The sequence below is a fragment of the Lissotriton helveticus genome, chromosome 1_1, assembly GCF_964261635.1.
Source record: "Lissotriton helveticus chromosome 1_1, aLisHel1.1, whole genome shotgun sequence".
Lineage (NCBI taxonomy): Eukaryota > Metazoa > Chordata > Amphibia > Caudata > Salamandridae > Lissotriton > Lissotriton helveticus.
In genome coordinates, this window is record NC_136057.1 from 413566090 (window position 1) to 413582485 (window position 16396).

Genomic DNA, 16396 nt, shown 5'->3' on the forward strand with positions numbered 1-16396 from the left:
GCAAACAGTGTCTCAGACACTGTTGTATATTCAATTTTGTGAGTTGCAAATTGCGAGTCGCAAGTAATTCAAATTTGCGACTTGCAAAATGAAATGGTCATAGATCTGGGCCTAAATGTTTCACCCAAAATCAATGGATGTTGAGACTGCCGCCGTGACACAAACCAGGTTCCCCAGCTTCAAAGTCACCCGCTGTAGCAGTTACCCTCATCCTCTTTGGTCTAGATAATACAAGCATTGGCATAGCCATTATGCTTCGCCTCTGCAAAACCAATTTTTTGCTATGGTGTGCCCTCTCATAAGTACAGTTTCCAGTTTTTCTTAGGAACCAGACAGCATTTTAATGGTCCTTTCCACACACTAGCAGAATAGACAGCTTGAAATTCATCTTGCACAAAATGAGTGTTTCCTTTCACAAGTGGTTTCTTCTGAGGAGATTGTAAACCACTACTGGAATTTCTGCATCTTCATCATAGTAGTAACAGTTTCCCTATTTCGGTTTACGGTTTTGGTTGTCTTCTATATATTTGCCTATCCAACTTTCTACAAGCATGTGTCTGTTTCAGATACTGGTGTGGTGGTTCTGATCTGAAACCACACTATAGAATCAGACTGATGCACTACATGCCACCTATACCTCTACAACAAATAAGAAGCGGGTGCCACTACACCTTCAGAAAACTTAAAACGTTAATCTTTGTTGTATGGGATTTACGCCATTGCAATTACTCTTACGACCTCCTTACCTCCAGTGAACTGGACGACTAGGCATTGACCCACACGCAAAAATGTCCTCACTGGAATATTCGTTTATTACAAAAATAACTTTTCAAAGTTAATGTGTAGTCCAAAGGAACAAATGCCATTTCATGGTTTGATTAGAAAGGAATGCGCCGAGGTAAAATCAACCTGAAATCATGCATTACTTGAAGCCACACAAAAAGAAAGAACTTCGTTAAAAGGGACCAGTTCCTTCATCCTTCCTTGTCTGCCACATTGATATTTCTCAATGATGTTTTTTTAACGTGAAGAAATAATGAAAGCAATTTACCAGCCATGGCTGATCTCCTGGTGTCGCAATACTTCCTCCAACAATTCTCACAGCGAGGGCGGACCTCTTAGTTTGGGTCTCCGCAGGCACGTCACCACATTTCAGTCCTGTAGTGCAAGAAATGCATTAATCCTACTTCTCTACAAATACAAATGTATTTAATCTCCCCTCAAGGCGAAGTCGTTTGCACCATTACATCAATATTACAGACATTTTTCTGTAGGAGGGCACACAATTCACCAAAATGAGAAAAAGATGGTTAAGGGAGAAGTGGGGAAAAAACCAAGGACACAATGCTTTCATTCGAAAAGCCTAAGAATGTGACCCTCACACAAGTAATCTTGTAGGAAACAGTCATCTTAGATTGTGAAGGGAGCGCAAAAGTTGTGCCCTGGAGAGTGATCAGAAATGTTATGGATTAGAGTAAGTAAAGGCAAACATACTAATTAAACAGCAAAACCCACCCAAGAAGAAATGTGGCCGAACAAATTTGACTCTGAGAATAAGACTGCTGACATAATGGTCTTCCTTACCATCATAAAAAAATAATTTACAAACCACCATGACCACTACTAACCTACAACATGTTACAGAAGCATTAAAATGGGAGAATAAAAATCGTTCTCAACAGTTGTTCGGTTTTTCAGTTTCGAAAACATTCCCATGCCCAGTTGTGATGCACATCCGTTTATGGTCACAAATATGCAATGTTGTTTATCGGAGGTGATAGGTTAAATAGTGCTGTGGAGCAAAAATGCAGAGGTTTGGAGCAGATGAACCCCATTGAAAGAAACTGTGCAACACATTTGATAGGTACAATGCAATACCAGTATGTAACATAAGTAAATTTAGCAATGACTCAAGTGGCACACAATGCTTCACTTCCTTACTGGTAATACTATTCTTCACAGCCTATTCCATGGCCAGTCCCTAAGTCATGAAGTGTGTCACTTTAGAGACAGGCACCACTCGGTCTACCCAAAAGAATAAGCAAGTGTGACAGACTAGAGTATAGATTACCTTTGGAGCCAATTGACTGCATTTTAAGGCAGACAACAGGAGGAGCTGAAGGATTGAAAGGACTGGGGCATGGAAGTAGAGTTGGAGTTATGGGACTACAGGCAGGTAATGGAAGCATTACTTCGTGATGTCCTTGCCAAGTCCTTACATCATAAGGATCTACCAAAGAAGGCATGACCGAGATTTCTTGCTGACTTCCTTGGAGACGGACGCCAAAGCTCAGACATAAGGGAGAAAGGACTGGACCCAGATGGACAAAGCAGCCCTTCGTGCCAAAGATCGCAATTACTAGAAGACCAAAAGGGCCCAACTTCGGCAATCAGCTCCCAGAGAAGACCCCCAACTGAGGGAATACCTGCAACAGCAACCCACAAGAGGCAACAGGAGCGCCAAGGAAGCCAGAGTCAAGCACCAGTCAAAGAATGCACAGCTATGCACAGAGAGCCAAAAGTGACAAAAAAGGCTGAATCATGAAGACTGTCTATAAGAGCAGGTACTCCCAAGGGCAACCAACATTATTTGAGGGTAAGAAATGTAAATACCACATGGGGGAAGATGAGTCAGACGACAGAGTCCCCCTATAAATGCAATTACAATCCACATAGGAGCTTAGTGGTAGAGCCACAAACTGGCACCTCACCCAAAACAGGGAATGAGCACACTGCATCCAAAGCAAAGCAACAAAGGCAAACCAAAGGAGAGGTCAGAAGGAAGGACAGTGTCCAACACAGTAGGGGAAGACCCAGCATAAGCAACAGAACAGCACATTATGGTAACATCATCAAGCTCATCCTATGAAAGCAGATTTGCAGAAAGGGCACACAACATAATTGTTTGAATGTGATGCTACAATCTCTGAAGAAATATTGTTGGAAGGTATAAGTACCGCGGAATTCCACTGCAGCTCGCTGGCCCCTCTCTTCGGACAAGAGCATGAGCAGCTCCCGCTCATTCCCAAGAACCATGCTGGTGAATCCTGCTGCAAGTTTAAAAAGGGAAGAGAATGATTATTTTATTCTAAAAGATCATTTAAATGTAGGAACAATTGTTTATAGTACCACTTTGTACATTGTCACACACTAACATAATGCACATAAGACCGTAAATATTGTACCTTATGCCCTCCCTGGAAGTATTAAAATAAGCATTCTTTTGCAATGCCTAAGGATGCATAACATTACTTTGATAAGAGTAGATCTAGAATATTTGTTCTTAAACAATTTATAGTTATCATTCATAATATTAGACACCTAGGCAGAAAGGACAATTTTGACAGCACTTATCAGAATGTGGCAGGGGTGGTCAGAACCTCTTAATTCCATTTCATTCAATTATGTTAAAACGACCTACACTGATGTTGTACTGCCAAAGCTTCAAACAGGTTGTGAACTGTCAGGAGTATTTATCATAAAAAAGGCATGTCCACATTTATTAGTTACAGTCCTAGTGCACTTCCTTTTTCTAGTACAGTTTAGAAGATTAATTGTCCAAGGTCCTCCCTTACATATATTTATTTAGAGTGGCAGTGGGCCATCTAGACTTTGGCGACAAGCATACCAAGACATTATCAATGTGCACTGCCCTGTCAAGTTCACTGCTGCTGGGTACAATGCCCAAGACTGCCAGTGTCCTCTGCTAACAGTCTCGACTATTGTTAGATCCGACATCCTTGGGGTGGTTTTCCAAACTTTGTGCCTTCAATCCTCCAGTTTTTGCTGGCCTTAGGACTCCATGCACTTTACCATTCCTAACAAGTGCTAAAGTGCTTGTGCTCTCTCCCTAAAACATGGTTACATTGGCTCCCATCCAATTGGCACATTTAATTTACTTGTAAGTCCCTAGTAAAGTGGGAGATAGAGATAGAGGATACATACCACCACAGGGTAGCCCCTAAACAGCCCATAGGGCAGGCTGCAGTGCATTGACAAAGTTAGAGATGTGCTTTAGATTTTTGCACGTCCTGGCAGAGAAAAACGTACATTTGTTTCTCACTACTACAAGGCCTGCTTTTCCCATTGTATATCATGGGTTACCTCATTTAATAAATGACAACTTTCAATGGGGAGAAGAAAGGAATGTAGAGTTGGGTGTCAAAAGAATTGAACTTTAAAACCCTTTTTAATGGATTTTAAGTCACAAATATGCAAAAGCCACTTTTAAAAAATTAGTAGTTAGGCCAAGAATCATTCCTTCCCTGGACCTTGAGAGCACATCTTAGAATTTATCATTCCTACTAAACAAAAAATTATCTAACTCATGTATGCATTCCTCAGCGTATTTCTTTACTCATATTTTGATTTACATTGAATCTTTTCTAATAGAGACCACTCCTGTATTCCCTAAACAATAGTTTCATTTACATATTATAATATTAAAAGCAACATTTTGACAATACTTTCTCTTATATCATCTTATATCTTGACAGCATGCTACCAAATGCATTGTGGGATACACTCTCTTCTTCAGGGGCTGTTTGGTATAACTTTAAAAAAAGAAAATGCAACAAATTGGCCTTTAACTTAGCAACAACTGTATATATTTGTATGGCTCAGGTGTAAACCATGACCATGATTTGTGATCTAATACACAAATATATAAAAATTAAAACATAATACCCTAGAGTGTATGTAATTTAATAAGCTTTACAAGGATGAAAGTTAACTGTAAAGAGATCACAATCTGTTATTATGGAAGAATTAACAGCTACTCGTAGCTCCAGTGTGTCACAACTGTAAGCCAAGTCAAGAATCACTCGTTTACTGGACCCTGAGAGAACAACATCTTAGAATTTATTATTCCTACTAAATAAAATATAATCAAACTCATTTATGCATTCCTCAGCGTATTTCTTTACTCTTATTTTAATTTACATTGAATATTTTCCAATACAGAGACCACTCCTTTATCTCCTAAACAATAGTTTAATTTACATATCAGAAGACTAAAAGCAAAATTGTGACACTTTCTCTGATATCATGCTCATGACAGAGCATACTGCCCAATGCATTTTGGAATACACTCCCTTCTTCAGGGGCTGTTCTCTATAACGGGGTCTCAGACAGCTTACAACACATCGGAACAGGGACGAAATTGTCACGCTGATTTTGGATTAGAATACTTAGTACATGGTGATTACGTTTTTCAGGATTGGAATGACACTTAAATTGCTAATTTTGTACTTATTGTCATACAGTGGATCTTAAAAGCAAGGTTGCATTTGTGTGTGAAGCACTAGAAGGCGCATTGATATTTGGTAGGTCTTAGCAGTACCATTGTGACACACGGGAACGAGTAGCCTTTATTTCTTCCATAATAACAGATTAAGGTGATCTCTTCACAGTATACTTTCATTTTAGTAAACCGGATTAGGTTGACAACACTGACAATCAGTACCTCAGCGCGATTGTGATCACTTGTTTTTTTTTTTCCTATGGCTTATGCATGGCACAATAGAACCACCGTTGTTGCTATGATTGTGTACGATTTCACACATACATTTAAATTTCTCACTTTTCTTTCTATCAGCCTGTGATGGCAGATATGTTCTATTACTTTGTCTTAATTTCAGAGTCGGTTCTATTTTTTTCTCTAGACTTTTGGATTAAACTACATATACCCTAGGGTATTATGTTTTTTTTGGTGCATTACGTCACAGATCATGGTTACATGCATGGCTTACACCAGAGTCATGATAATATATACAGTGGTTGTTGCTAAGCCAATTGCCAATTTGTTGCATTTTCATTTTTTACAGTTCTACAGAACAGCCCCTGAAGAAGGGAGTGTATCCCAAAATGCATTGGGCAGTATGCTCTATGTCAGGAGCACGATAAGAGAAAAAGTCTTATCACAATTCTGCTTTTAGTGTTATGCTGTTTACATAAAATTATTGTTTATGAGATACAGGAGTGGTCTCTGTATTAGAAAAGATTCAAAGTAAATCAAAATACGAGTAAATAAATACGCTGAGGAATGCATAAATGAGTTGGATTATGTTTGTATTAGTAGGAATGATTAATTCTAAGATGCTGTGCTCTCGAGGTACAGGAAACTAGTGATTCTTGGCTTAACTATTAATTTTCAAACCCTTTGACTAACAGCATACGCACCAGGGGGGCAAGCAAAAAAAGTATGAATTTACTTAATTCAGTACATTAAGAATGAATAGTACCCATTGAGTGCCGATAACAATTTAGCTTTTTTATAAAGTCATAGACTTCTAAAAATTTGCCATTTTCTAGTACTAATCATATGGTGCCTGCAGTCTGTATCTTCGGTCACATGATTAAGTGTAGCTAGCAGTTGGTCTTTGTGTAAGGATCCCATATAGTAAGAGAAAGGGAGAAGGGAAAATAGGTAATCACAGAACTGGCCATCTGTCAGGATGAGGGGAAGAAGCTATATTGTAATGCAAATTTGTAGTGGACTTCTTGTCACCCGTGCGGGTACCCAGGCGCTGTGGTGAGGCTAGGCCTTAGCGAAGGCAGTCTTGATGGTTCTGCAAGAAGGCTAATTGATAAGGAAGGTTTTCTGCTTCTTGCAGAATTCTAGAAGTTAGAAGAAGGCCCTGATGTGTTTGGTAGGTCACTCCAGGACTTGGCAGTTTGGTAAAGGAGAATGATCAAACACCCATTCTGGTTCTGTGGATGCAGGATGTGTGAGCGCAATGCAGAGCGAAGTTGCCTGGTTACATCGGCATCATTCTCCTTTTGGACATCTTGAGGGCCTTCAAAACTTTCCCTCTTGCATTTGCTGGATCTATTGAGGTACACTGGACTGGACCATCTTGCTCTTAAACAGGGAAGTAGCCAAGAATATTTGAGGGTTTTTGGGGGTGGGGAGGTGTCATTACTCCAACTGATGACCGGATGAAGGGAACGTTCGGAAGCGGAGGTTTCTTCTGCTCATCATTGCTGGAAAAACACTGCAGTATGAGTGATATCTTAATGCGTGCAACATTTTCTTTTGTTTTACAATTTGATCTTCTGATTTGTGGGGGAAATGAGCGACAATTCATTTGAAGGCATGCAAATTCAAACTTGGCTATAATTTTAAGACACCATTACAGAGGGCAGTGGTGAAGCTAGGGCACCATGGCACTAATGGTTACAAGGAAAATTCAATCCCAATCAGCTGGTTGGCCAGTACAGTGCAGCAATAAATGAGGTGCAAAGAACCCTCAATCATGGTGCCAATGCGCTTGATACATTAATAGTAGTACTGCCACCGACAGGATGACAGATGTCAACTCATGTGATGCAATACGAAGCACTTACAAAAAAGTGTAATGATACACCCAAACAGCCAAGGGGATGCTGATCAGGCTAAAATACTTCTCTGGGCTGACCAAAGATGCGATTGACTTATCAAGCCAATGGCTGATTCATGCAACCCAATAGTTGAAGAGCACTTAAATCCTGCTGTGTGCACTGAACATAGGTTGGTTTCATCAGACCTAATAAACACACTTTAAGTAACTTTAAAATGTGACTCCACAAGGTACTTGAGCTTCGCTGGCACTTAAGTAATTGTCAGTAGTTAATTAATATGCATTTTCTGCCGAGCTTGAACACATTGGTTTGCAGTTTCATTGCATTGCCGAAATAATGGTAAATATGTTATGGACCTCAGAAGGATGAAAGAAAAATATAATCGTGGGATTGAAACGGCAGGCTGACCAGTCCATAAAGCCATTTCAAATATTACATTCTGAATATTTTCAGAAACGGTTTCTCCTGCTTAAAAATGGAAATTGGGGAGGTCCTATTTTAGTGTGTCCAGCAGGTCTCCACCAGCAGTGGCCTGTGCTCACAAACACTGGTTTAAAGCATTCTTGCAACTTTTAAGGAGCTCTTCTGATTAGTATGTCCTACAGGCTCTCTCTGCTTGAAGTACAGTCACTCACATTAAAATGTGTGAATGAAAGAGGAAGTGAGATGATGGAATATTTTGACTCCTCTTGTCTGAACCCTCATTCTGTCACAAAAGAGCAGGTGGCTCAGCCAGTGTCTTTAGGGAGGGGCAGGCCGGACCGTGGGAGGGAGAAGAAATGGTGTACATGTGCACTTCAAAGTACCAATGTCTGTTTAGCCGGCCGTCTTTGGCCGGCCAAACAGACATGAGCAGTTGGGTTTCTCCAACCCGATTGTATTGCACAGCCGGTTTAAAGAAACAGCAAGGACTGCCTGTGCCTGATCAAGTGTTAAAGAAGCCCTTGAGCAGCTCTCATAGAATGAGAGCAGCGCTGGGATTGCATAGGGAGTCTCTGATGCGTCTCAGTGTCTGCTGGAACCGGGAAGAAGAGGAACTCCGAGGCAGCCGGCAGCTTGAGTTAAGATTTTAAAAATGTTATTATTAACTCGCCGCTCCCCCTCCCACGCTACCTCCACCAGCCCCACTACTTTTAATTTGTGTCGTCCTCTATTGACCACAGACATCATCAGTCACAGACCAGGGTCATTAACTCATTCTTTCTCCCCTTTTCAAGCTCGACATAATACGGTACAACTTACCTTAAGGCCTGAATTCTTTTCCAAGAAATAGTCCGTTATCCTTATCAAGCGGAAGCAAAAACAGAAACCATGGCACTACTCTGACGGCTAACTGCCTCCGACTTACACACTTACCGACTGTCTGGTCCTTGGTAAATCAACTGATCTCACTGTGCCTCAGTTAGTTAATTGGTCAAACTTGTGGTTATACCCATTTTGCTCCTACAGCCACATAGTCATCTCACTAGGATTTTGGGCTGCAGGTTATACATGCATGATAACCTCTATCATGTCTCAGAATGGCATTTTAATATTACATTCCCCAGTTGTTACTGTTCTAATAAAGTCTCAAGGATGAGTATCAATCAAGATTTTTGGAACAAAATTGCAGAAGTTCATATTTATCCTGAACACAACCTGGGCAACATGAAAGAGTAAAGGTGTTTAGCCACAGAGCAGTTGGCATCCAATTGTTTAATACAACAATAGTTTTTTTTAGGCCTATTCTCTCTAAGGCATTAGCAGCAACCCATTGACACTGCATAATGGGCTTCTCTGAAGAATGCAGAGTGAATTATGAGCTCCCTGGACTGTAAAAGTCCACCACTAGCTTGTCTCATCCACCTCCCCACATCTTGGGCATTTTAAGGCCCACTAGTCAAGGCATCATACAGTTTTAAAACATTCGTGATGAGGAGTGGTTCACTGCGGTGCTCTGTTAATATTGATGGTATAGCCACTTGTCATATGGCAAGATAATCTTTCACTGAAAGCAGAAGTGTGCAGTTCCTTAGACAAAGGTAAAGTACTAGTAGAATGTCAAGTCAGTAGAATACGCTCCTATAGGAGCAAGTGCCCTCACACACCCCGAAAGGGGTCCTGCTTCATCATCTGGGCATGCTCCTCATCAGTCTATAGTAGACCAGACTTTGGGAGACTGGATTGGATGCTAAACAATGGTCTTACAAGACCACATAGGGACCTACTTACAAACTGTATTTTGTTGTATGTTTAGTAGTACTAAATTGTTACTACTATCATACCTCAAAGTGCTATTTAGTAGCCTACATATGGAAGGCTACACCTCACCTAACTTATGTGCAGAGATCACCTGATTAGTAAGTGTACGCTTTAGTAGTAAATGTGAGAGGGGAGAGCAGGGAGAAGAATTGTGGCTGGAAGAAGGGGGATTCTTACTACTAAAGGGAGGGCTTAAAGGTGGAGTATGTAGGGGTTTAAGGAGGGTTAAGAAAGGGTTTAGGGAGGGAGTTGTACCTACACAGAAAAGAGTAAGGCCACTTCTATTCACAAACCTCACTTCTATAGTTACCACACACTACAAGGGTCATAACCAATGCAGCGTGACAACTTGATGCAGGCATTCTCGCATCGCAGCTCCATACCGGGTGTTGGACTTGGCCCTTTTGGCAGGCTCACCCCTAAAATCTTTGCCTTTTATGTGACCTGATATTAGTAGTTTTTGGCCTTTGCGCACCTTAGCACTGTGGCCCAATGTAAAGTGCGTGCGACCTCTGAGTGCATGTGGTGAGATGGGCCTGCCCTCCCATGCAGGATGAGTCTGCCCAGTGGTGAATAGGGAGATCTGCATGTAGATGGGAGGGAGGAGTTGCAGCATCGGTACCTTGAGGGCAGGTGCCCACTCCGCTGCCTTGTGTCGATAGCGGGAGCCTACCCCACATTGTGGTGCCACCCTGCCATGATGTTTTGTTGATCTATGTAGCGGGAGCCTACCACGCATTTCTGACAAAAAGAATAACCGCCGGCCGCCTCGATCGGGCGCCAAAACAGGAAGTCAGGCCGGGTTATGCCTGTCTAGGGGCAGGGCTTCTGGGATGAAAGGGAAGCCCAGTGTGTTGCCAAGAGGCCTGCCGGAAGGAGGACAGGTGCCTACCCCGCCTCCACGTGATGCAGCCGAGCTGTCCCGGTGCCCAGCCTGAGACCCGAGGAGGGAGTGGCCGTGTTGCATCAGTGCAGCCCCCAAAAAGAGGAACAGGTGGAGGGGACGTCGCCACTGAATCGGAGCTCTGCCTTCTGTGCCGCCGTGACCTGCCAGGAGGAGACCAAGAGCCGCAACAGAGAGTGGGGCTCAAAGGGGGCTGAGTGCAGAGCCGGTGTTCCTCTCCCATGCACCGAGTGCGGAGAGCTCTTGACCGGCAGATTGGCTGCCTGTGCTTGGCAGAGACCCGGTACGTGTACGCCCCACCCCCACATTGAATGTGCAGGGCTGCGGGGGAATTCGTGTAGCAGGACTATGGTAGCACCTCGACGGAGGCCCGGTCCTGCAGTTTCCACACAGACCTCTCACAAAAACCACTGAGGTGCTGTGGTAAAGGGGATGAGAGGGAGGTGAACGCCCCTCTGTGCCAGTAACTTGATGTTGTCTAGAGTGCTGATGCTGACCTAAAGGCAGCTGCGCGTGAGGATTCCCGCCTGATTTCTGTGCCGGCCGCCCAGGAGAGAAAGTCCCGGTGAGTGGGGCTCCCCAAATGTTTTAGGTGACGCCCAAGGGTGGTGGGCCTGATTGCTTTACCATGCGGAGTCCAGCGAGAGGGACCTGTTAAAGGCACTGTTTGTGCTAGCACGGATTTCTTTTGGGGCCAAATTGAGAAGTTTATGTTTGAGAGTCCCAGAGAGGGACTCCGGGGGCCTGCTGGTGCCCGTGCTCAGTTTCACAGCTGCCCAGCACTTAGTGGGCAGCTGCAACGTGTAGGCCAGTGCCCGTGCATACTTCCTTTTGCTGCATTGGCAGCTTACGCCCTGTTTTGGACATAGGACATATCAGCCCGACGGAAGGCCATTTGGCCTGGCGTCAGTACCTAATGTGTTTATGCCCAATGATTCTTGCCTAATGAGCTCTTACGCATGAGGTTGGTGCATATTGTGTGATGCCTAATGTGATGCTATGGTGCTTATGCATAATGTATTTATGACACTGAGGTTTTTGCAGGATATGTTTTATATCTAATGATAATTTGATAATGCAGAGGTCATTATTGTTCCAGTAATTACTGGTTGTGGTCTAAGTTTATGATAAATGTTACTTTTACTATTTCTTCTAAGGGATGATTCTGACGGTGGTCCATGTGGCTCTGTCATGTGTATATAATCCCCTGTAAATACTGCCTAGTGACAGTTGGCACAGTGTATGTGTGTGATTACCATCTAATGTGTTTTATGATAATACAAAGGTTATTTTTGATATAACCTTGTGTGGAGTTCCTTTTGTGGTGCGCCTAGTGTGTTGCTGCTGTGTGTGTTGTGCAAACGCTTTACACATTGCCTCTGGGATAAGCCTGACTGCTCGTGCAAAGCTATCAAGTAGGTGAGCAAGGGGGGGGCGTGGCTAGCCAGCCATGATGGCGGTCGGAGGCAGCTAGAGCTCCGGTGCCGCCTGGGGGTTGCTACCCTATGAAACGCTTCTGGAGGGCCCTGGGAGACCCCTGTGGGAAGGCCTGGACAGCGCTGTCTCCCCGGAGCCTCTGGGTGCCACCGGGAACTTCAGAGAGCCGCGGAGCACCGTGGGGAAGCTCGGGCCTGCTGCGGCCTGCTCCCCGGGACAAAGCCGGGGACTAGCGTACTGACTGGGCCCAGGTGCCGGGTCTTGGGCCTAGTGACTCCGCGGCAGTGCTCGGCTCATCGGAGCACTGTCGGAGTGCGGCGGTCCCCGAGGTTGTGCCCCTTTTGACCAGCCGCCCGGTGAGAGGACTTCACGGCGGGGAGGCTGGCTCAGAAGATTTCGGCGGACGCGGCCGGCCTGCCCGGCTGGTGGCTGAGGCTCGGGCCCTGCTGGCTTGTGTGGCGCCCTAGGGCCTGGAGGTAGGGGGGTGAGGCTGGTGATACTCGGGGGGGGGGAGGGGCTCTTCGCCTTCTTCCCGCCCCCACCCTCTTCCCTACCCCCTGCTGATGCGGCGGTAATTGAGGCCCCATGCCAGATGATGGCGACCACAACGTAGTAGGTAACAACTAAGGACGGAGCTGGGGCATAACGGAACACATCTGATACTGCATTGGAGAATCACAGTTTCCCCCTTCCCCCACATCCCCTGAGGGAGCGCCTCACAGGATCGGAGGCCTGAACCACAGTTGGCCATTCTTCGGACAGCAGGCGAGTGATCCGAGGACGGAGGTGAGCGGCTGGGAGTCCTTACACGTGTGGTATTGACGCAGGACTGCTGTGGGGAGCCCTAGCACTGTGCCCTCTGCTTTGACACAACAGAGCCCGTGGTGTGGTCTGGGGAGGTGCTGAACTCACGGACTACCTTAGTTTACAGTGCCTGTGCCGGCCAACATAAATGCATAGTGAGAGATTATTTCAATCGAGCAGGCCATGGTCCAGAAAGGGACGAGGGCGATGGAGAGCCGGGACGGCTCGGCCGTTGTGCAGCAGATGCAGGACACCCAGGCCGGAGGGGCCCTATCAGGGGCAGCTGCGTTGAACCCCACTGGGGAACACCAAACAGACAAACTGGATTTGATCAATCAATCAAACCATTTGTATAGCGCACTACTCACCCGGGAGGGTCTCAAGGCGCTTGGGAGAGGGGGTGTGCTACTGCTCGAATAGCCAGGTCTTGAGTTGTTTCCTGAAGGCGAGATGGTCCTGGGTCAGCCGAAGGTGGGTGGGGAGGGAGTTCCACGTCTTGGCAGCCAGGTAAGAGAAGGATTTTCCTCCGGCGGTTGCTCTTCGGATGCGTGGTACGGCTGCGAGGGCGAGGCTGGTGGACCGTAGCTGGCCGGTGGGCGTGTAGAAGGTCAGGCGGTCGTTGAGGTACTTGGGGCCCAGGTCGTGGAGAGACTTGTGTGCGTGGGTGAGGAGCCGGAACGTGATCCTCTTGTCGACGGGGAGCCAGTGCAGGTTCCTCAGGTGGCTGGAGATGTGGCTGCGTCGGGGGACATCCAGGATGAGTCGGGCGGAGGCGTTCTGGATGCGCTGGAGTCTTTTCTGTAGCTTGGCTGTGGTTCCGGCGTAGAGGGCTTTTCCGTAGTCCAGTCGGCTGGTGACTAGTGCATGGGTGACAGTCTTCCTGGTCTCGGTCGGGATCCAGCGGAAGATTTTGTGAAGCATACGCAGGGTGTTGAAACACGATGAGGAGACGGCGTTGACTTGTCTGGTCATTGAGAGGGAGGAGTCCAGGATGAAGCCCAGGTTGCGTGCGTGGTCGGTTGGCTTGGGTGCGGTGCCCAGGGCTGGGGGCCACCAGGAGTCGTCCCAGGCGGAGGGCGAAGATCCCAGGATGAGGACTTCCGTCTTGTCAGAGTTCAGTTTCAGGCGGCTGTCCTTCATCCACTCGGCGACGTCTTTCATCCCTTCGTGTAGGCAGGTTCTGGCAGTGTCGGGGTCTCTGGTGAGGGAGAGGATCAGCTGTGTGTCGTCAGCGTAAGAGATGATGTTGAGGTTGTGCTGGCGTGCGATGGCTGCAAGCGGTCTCATGTAGACGTTGGAGAGTGGGGCTGAGTGAAGATCCTTGCGGGACGCCGCAGATGACTTCGGTGGCCTCGGAGCGAAACGGGGGGAGGCGGACCCATTGTGTTCTTCCGGCGAGGAACGAGATGATCCACTCCAGTGCCTTCTCTTGGATACAGATGCTGCTGAGGCGCTGGACTAGGGTGCGGTGGCAGACAGTGTCGAACGCCGCGGAGAGGTCCAGGAGGATGAGGGCCACTGTTTCCCCTTTGTCGAGCAGGGTCCGGATTTCGTCGGTGGCTGCGATGAGGGCGGTCTCGGTGCTGTGGTTGGCTCTGAATCCGGATTGCGAGGGGTCGAGAGATCCGTTTGTCTCGAGGAAGGCGGTCAGCTGTCTGTTGATGGTCTTCTCGATGACTTTAGCAGGAAAAGGGAGGAGCGAGATGGGGCGGAAGTTCTTGAGGTCGATGGGGTCCGCTGTAGGTTTCTTCAGGAGGGCGCTGATCTCGGCGTGCTTCCAGCTCTCCGGGAAGGTGGCGGTGTTGAATGAGGTGTTGATGATGTTCTGGAGTTGGGGTGCGATGGTGGAGTCGGCCTTGTTGAAGACGTGGTGTGGGCAGGGGTCGGTCGGTGATCCGGAGTGGATGGTGTTCATCGTGCGGGCTGTGTCTTCGGTGGTCACCGTGGTCCAGGTGCGGAGGGTGGCGGTGGGGGGCGTTGGTTCGACGGTTGGGTGCGTGGGTGGTGCGCCGAAGCTGTTGTGGATGTCGGCGATCTTGCGGTGGAAGAACGAGGCGAGGGAGTTGAAGAGGTCTTGTAACGGAGTGATGTCGTTGGTGCCAGTGCTGGGGTTGGAGAACTCCTTGACGATGGTGAAGAGCTCTTTGCTGTCGTGGGCGTTGTTGTCCAGTCGTTCCTTCAGTGATTTCTTCTTGGCGGTGCGGATGAGCTGGTGGTGCTTGCGGGTAGCGTGTTTGAGGGCGGTCATGTTGTCGGTGGTCCGGTCGAGGAGCCAGGCTTTCTCAAGGGTGCGGCAGGTCTTCTTGGAGTCCTTGAGTTCGTCGGTGAACCAGGATGCCTTCTTGCTTCTGGGTCTGCTGGGAGGGTTCTTTAGTGGCGCGAGGTTGACGGCGCAGGCGGTCAGCCACTGTGTGAAGTTGCGGGCTGCTTCGTTGGGGTCCGTTGTGTTGGCGGGTGGGCGCTGGCTGAGGGAGGTGGTGAGCTGGTCCTCGGTGATCTTGCTCCAATTCCTGTGAGGAACCTGTTGCGGGTGGTGGTGGGTAGTGGTTTTTCTGAAGCTGAAGTGGACGCAGCTGTGGTCGGTCCAGTGAAGTCCGGTGGAGTAGCTGAAGGTGATGTGCTTGCTGGATGAGAAGACGGGATCAAGCGTGTGGCCGGCGTAGTGGGTGGGGGTGTTGACCAGTTGCTCGAGTCCGAGGTTGGCGAGGTTGTCAAGCAGGGTGACGGTGTTGCGGTCCTTGTGGTTCTCCAGGTGGAAGTTGAGGTCCCCAAGGAGGATGTAGTTGGCGGAGGGGAGGGCGTGTGGGCTGATGAAGTCCGCGATGTCTTCGCTGAATTGTGTGCGTGGTCCCAGGGGTCTGTAGACGAGGGTGCCTCTGAGGGTCGTCTTAGGGTCGGTGTGAATCTGGAAGTGGAGATGTTCGGCTGCGGCGAAGGAGTCGCTGGCGTCGGTCGTGATGCGGATGGTGTTCCGGTGGATGATGGCGATGCCTCCTCCGGTCTGGTTGATGCGGTCCTTCCTGATGATCTTGTACCCGTCCGGGATGGCGATGTCGGGTGCAGAGGAGGCATTCATCCAGGTCTCCGTGAGGAAGGCGACGTCTGGTGAAGTAGCGTCGAGGAGGTTCCAGAGTTCCACGGCGTGTCTGTGGACGGAGCGGGTGTTGAGCAGGATGCACTTGAGGTGGTTGCTGCTGGTGTTGGTCTTGGCGGGTGCGGGTCAGGTTCGGAGGCAGGTGAACTTGCAGGTGCAGCAGGTGAAGGGTCCGTGGGTGCATCTCGGGGTGGCTCGGCAGCAGGCGTGGGTTCGGCCGGCATTGAGTGCGTTGAGTGGCGGCGTCGTAGGTCAGTCGGGTCATCTTGCATCGGCGGGGGGAGGGCCAGGGGTCCTGGCGCGGACGGGCGCAGACGGGCTTACCTTCGGCGCTCATTCGGCGCTCATTCGGCGCTCCCGCTGCGCGGTCGCTCTGGGGGCGTCATAAGAAGGGATCCGGGAGGGAGGGTCCGCTGGGAGGCGGGAGCGTGGGATCCTATCGGCTGGCGGGGGCGGGGCCACAGGCAGCGGCGGGAAAACGAGTTTAGGGATTAGGGATTCCAGGTCAGCAATGGAGCAATGGAGTTACAATTAGGGGCCCTTACCACCAACCTCTCCTTACTCAAAGCGGACCA

General features: G+C 47.9%; 1 protein-coding gene across 1 annotated transcript in view; it reads right to left on the reverse strand.

The window, feature by feature from the left end:
• OVCH1 (ovochymase 1) overlaps positions 1-16396 on the reverse strand; it is a 1371455-nt gene that overhangs the window by 1313001 nt on the left and 42058 nt on the right. Inside the window, exons 2-3 of the mRNA XM_078673763.1 lie at positions 2958-3050; positions 1052-1158 (exon numbers count right to left, since the gene is read on the reverse strand). Of these exons, the coding sequence (XP_078529889.1) occupies positions 1052-1158; positions 2958-3050 (200 nt within the window). The remainder of the gene's footprint in view (positions 1-1051; positions 1159-2957; positions 3051-16396) is intronic.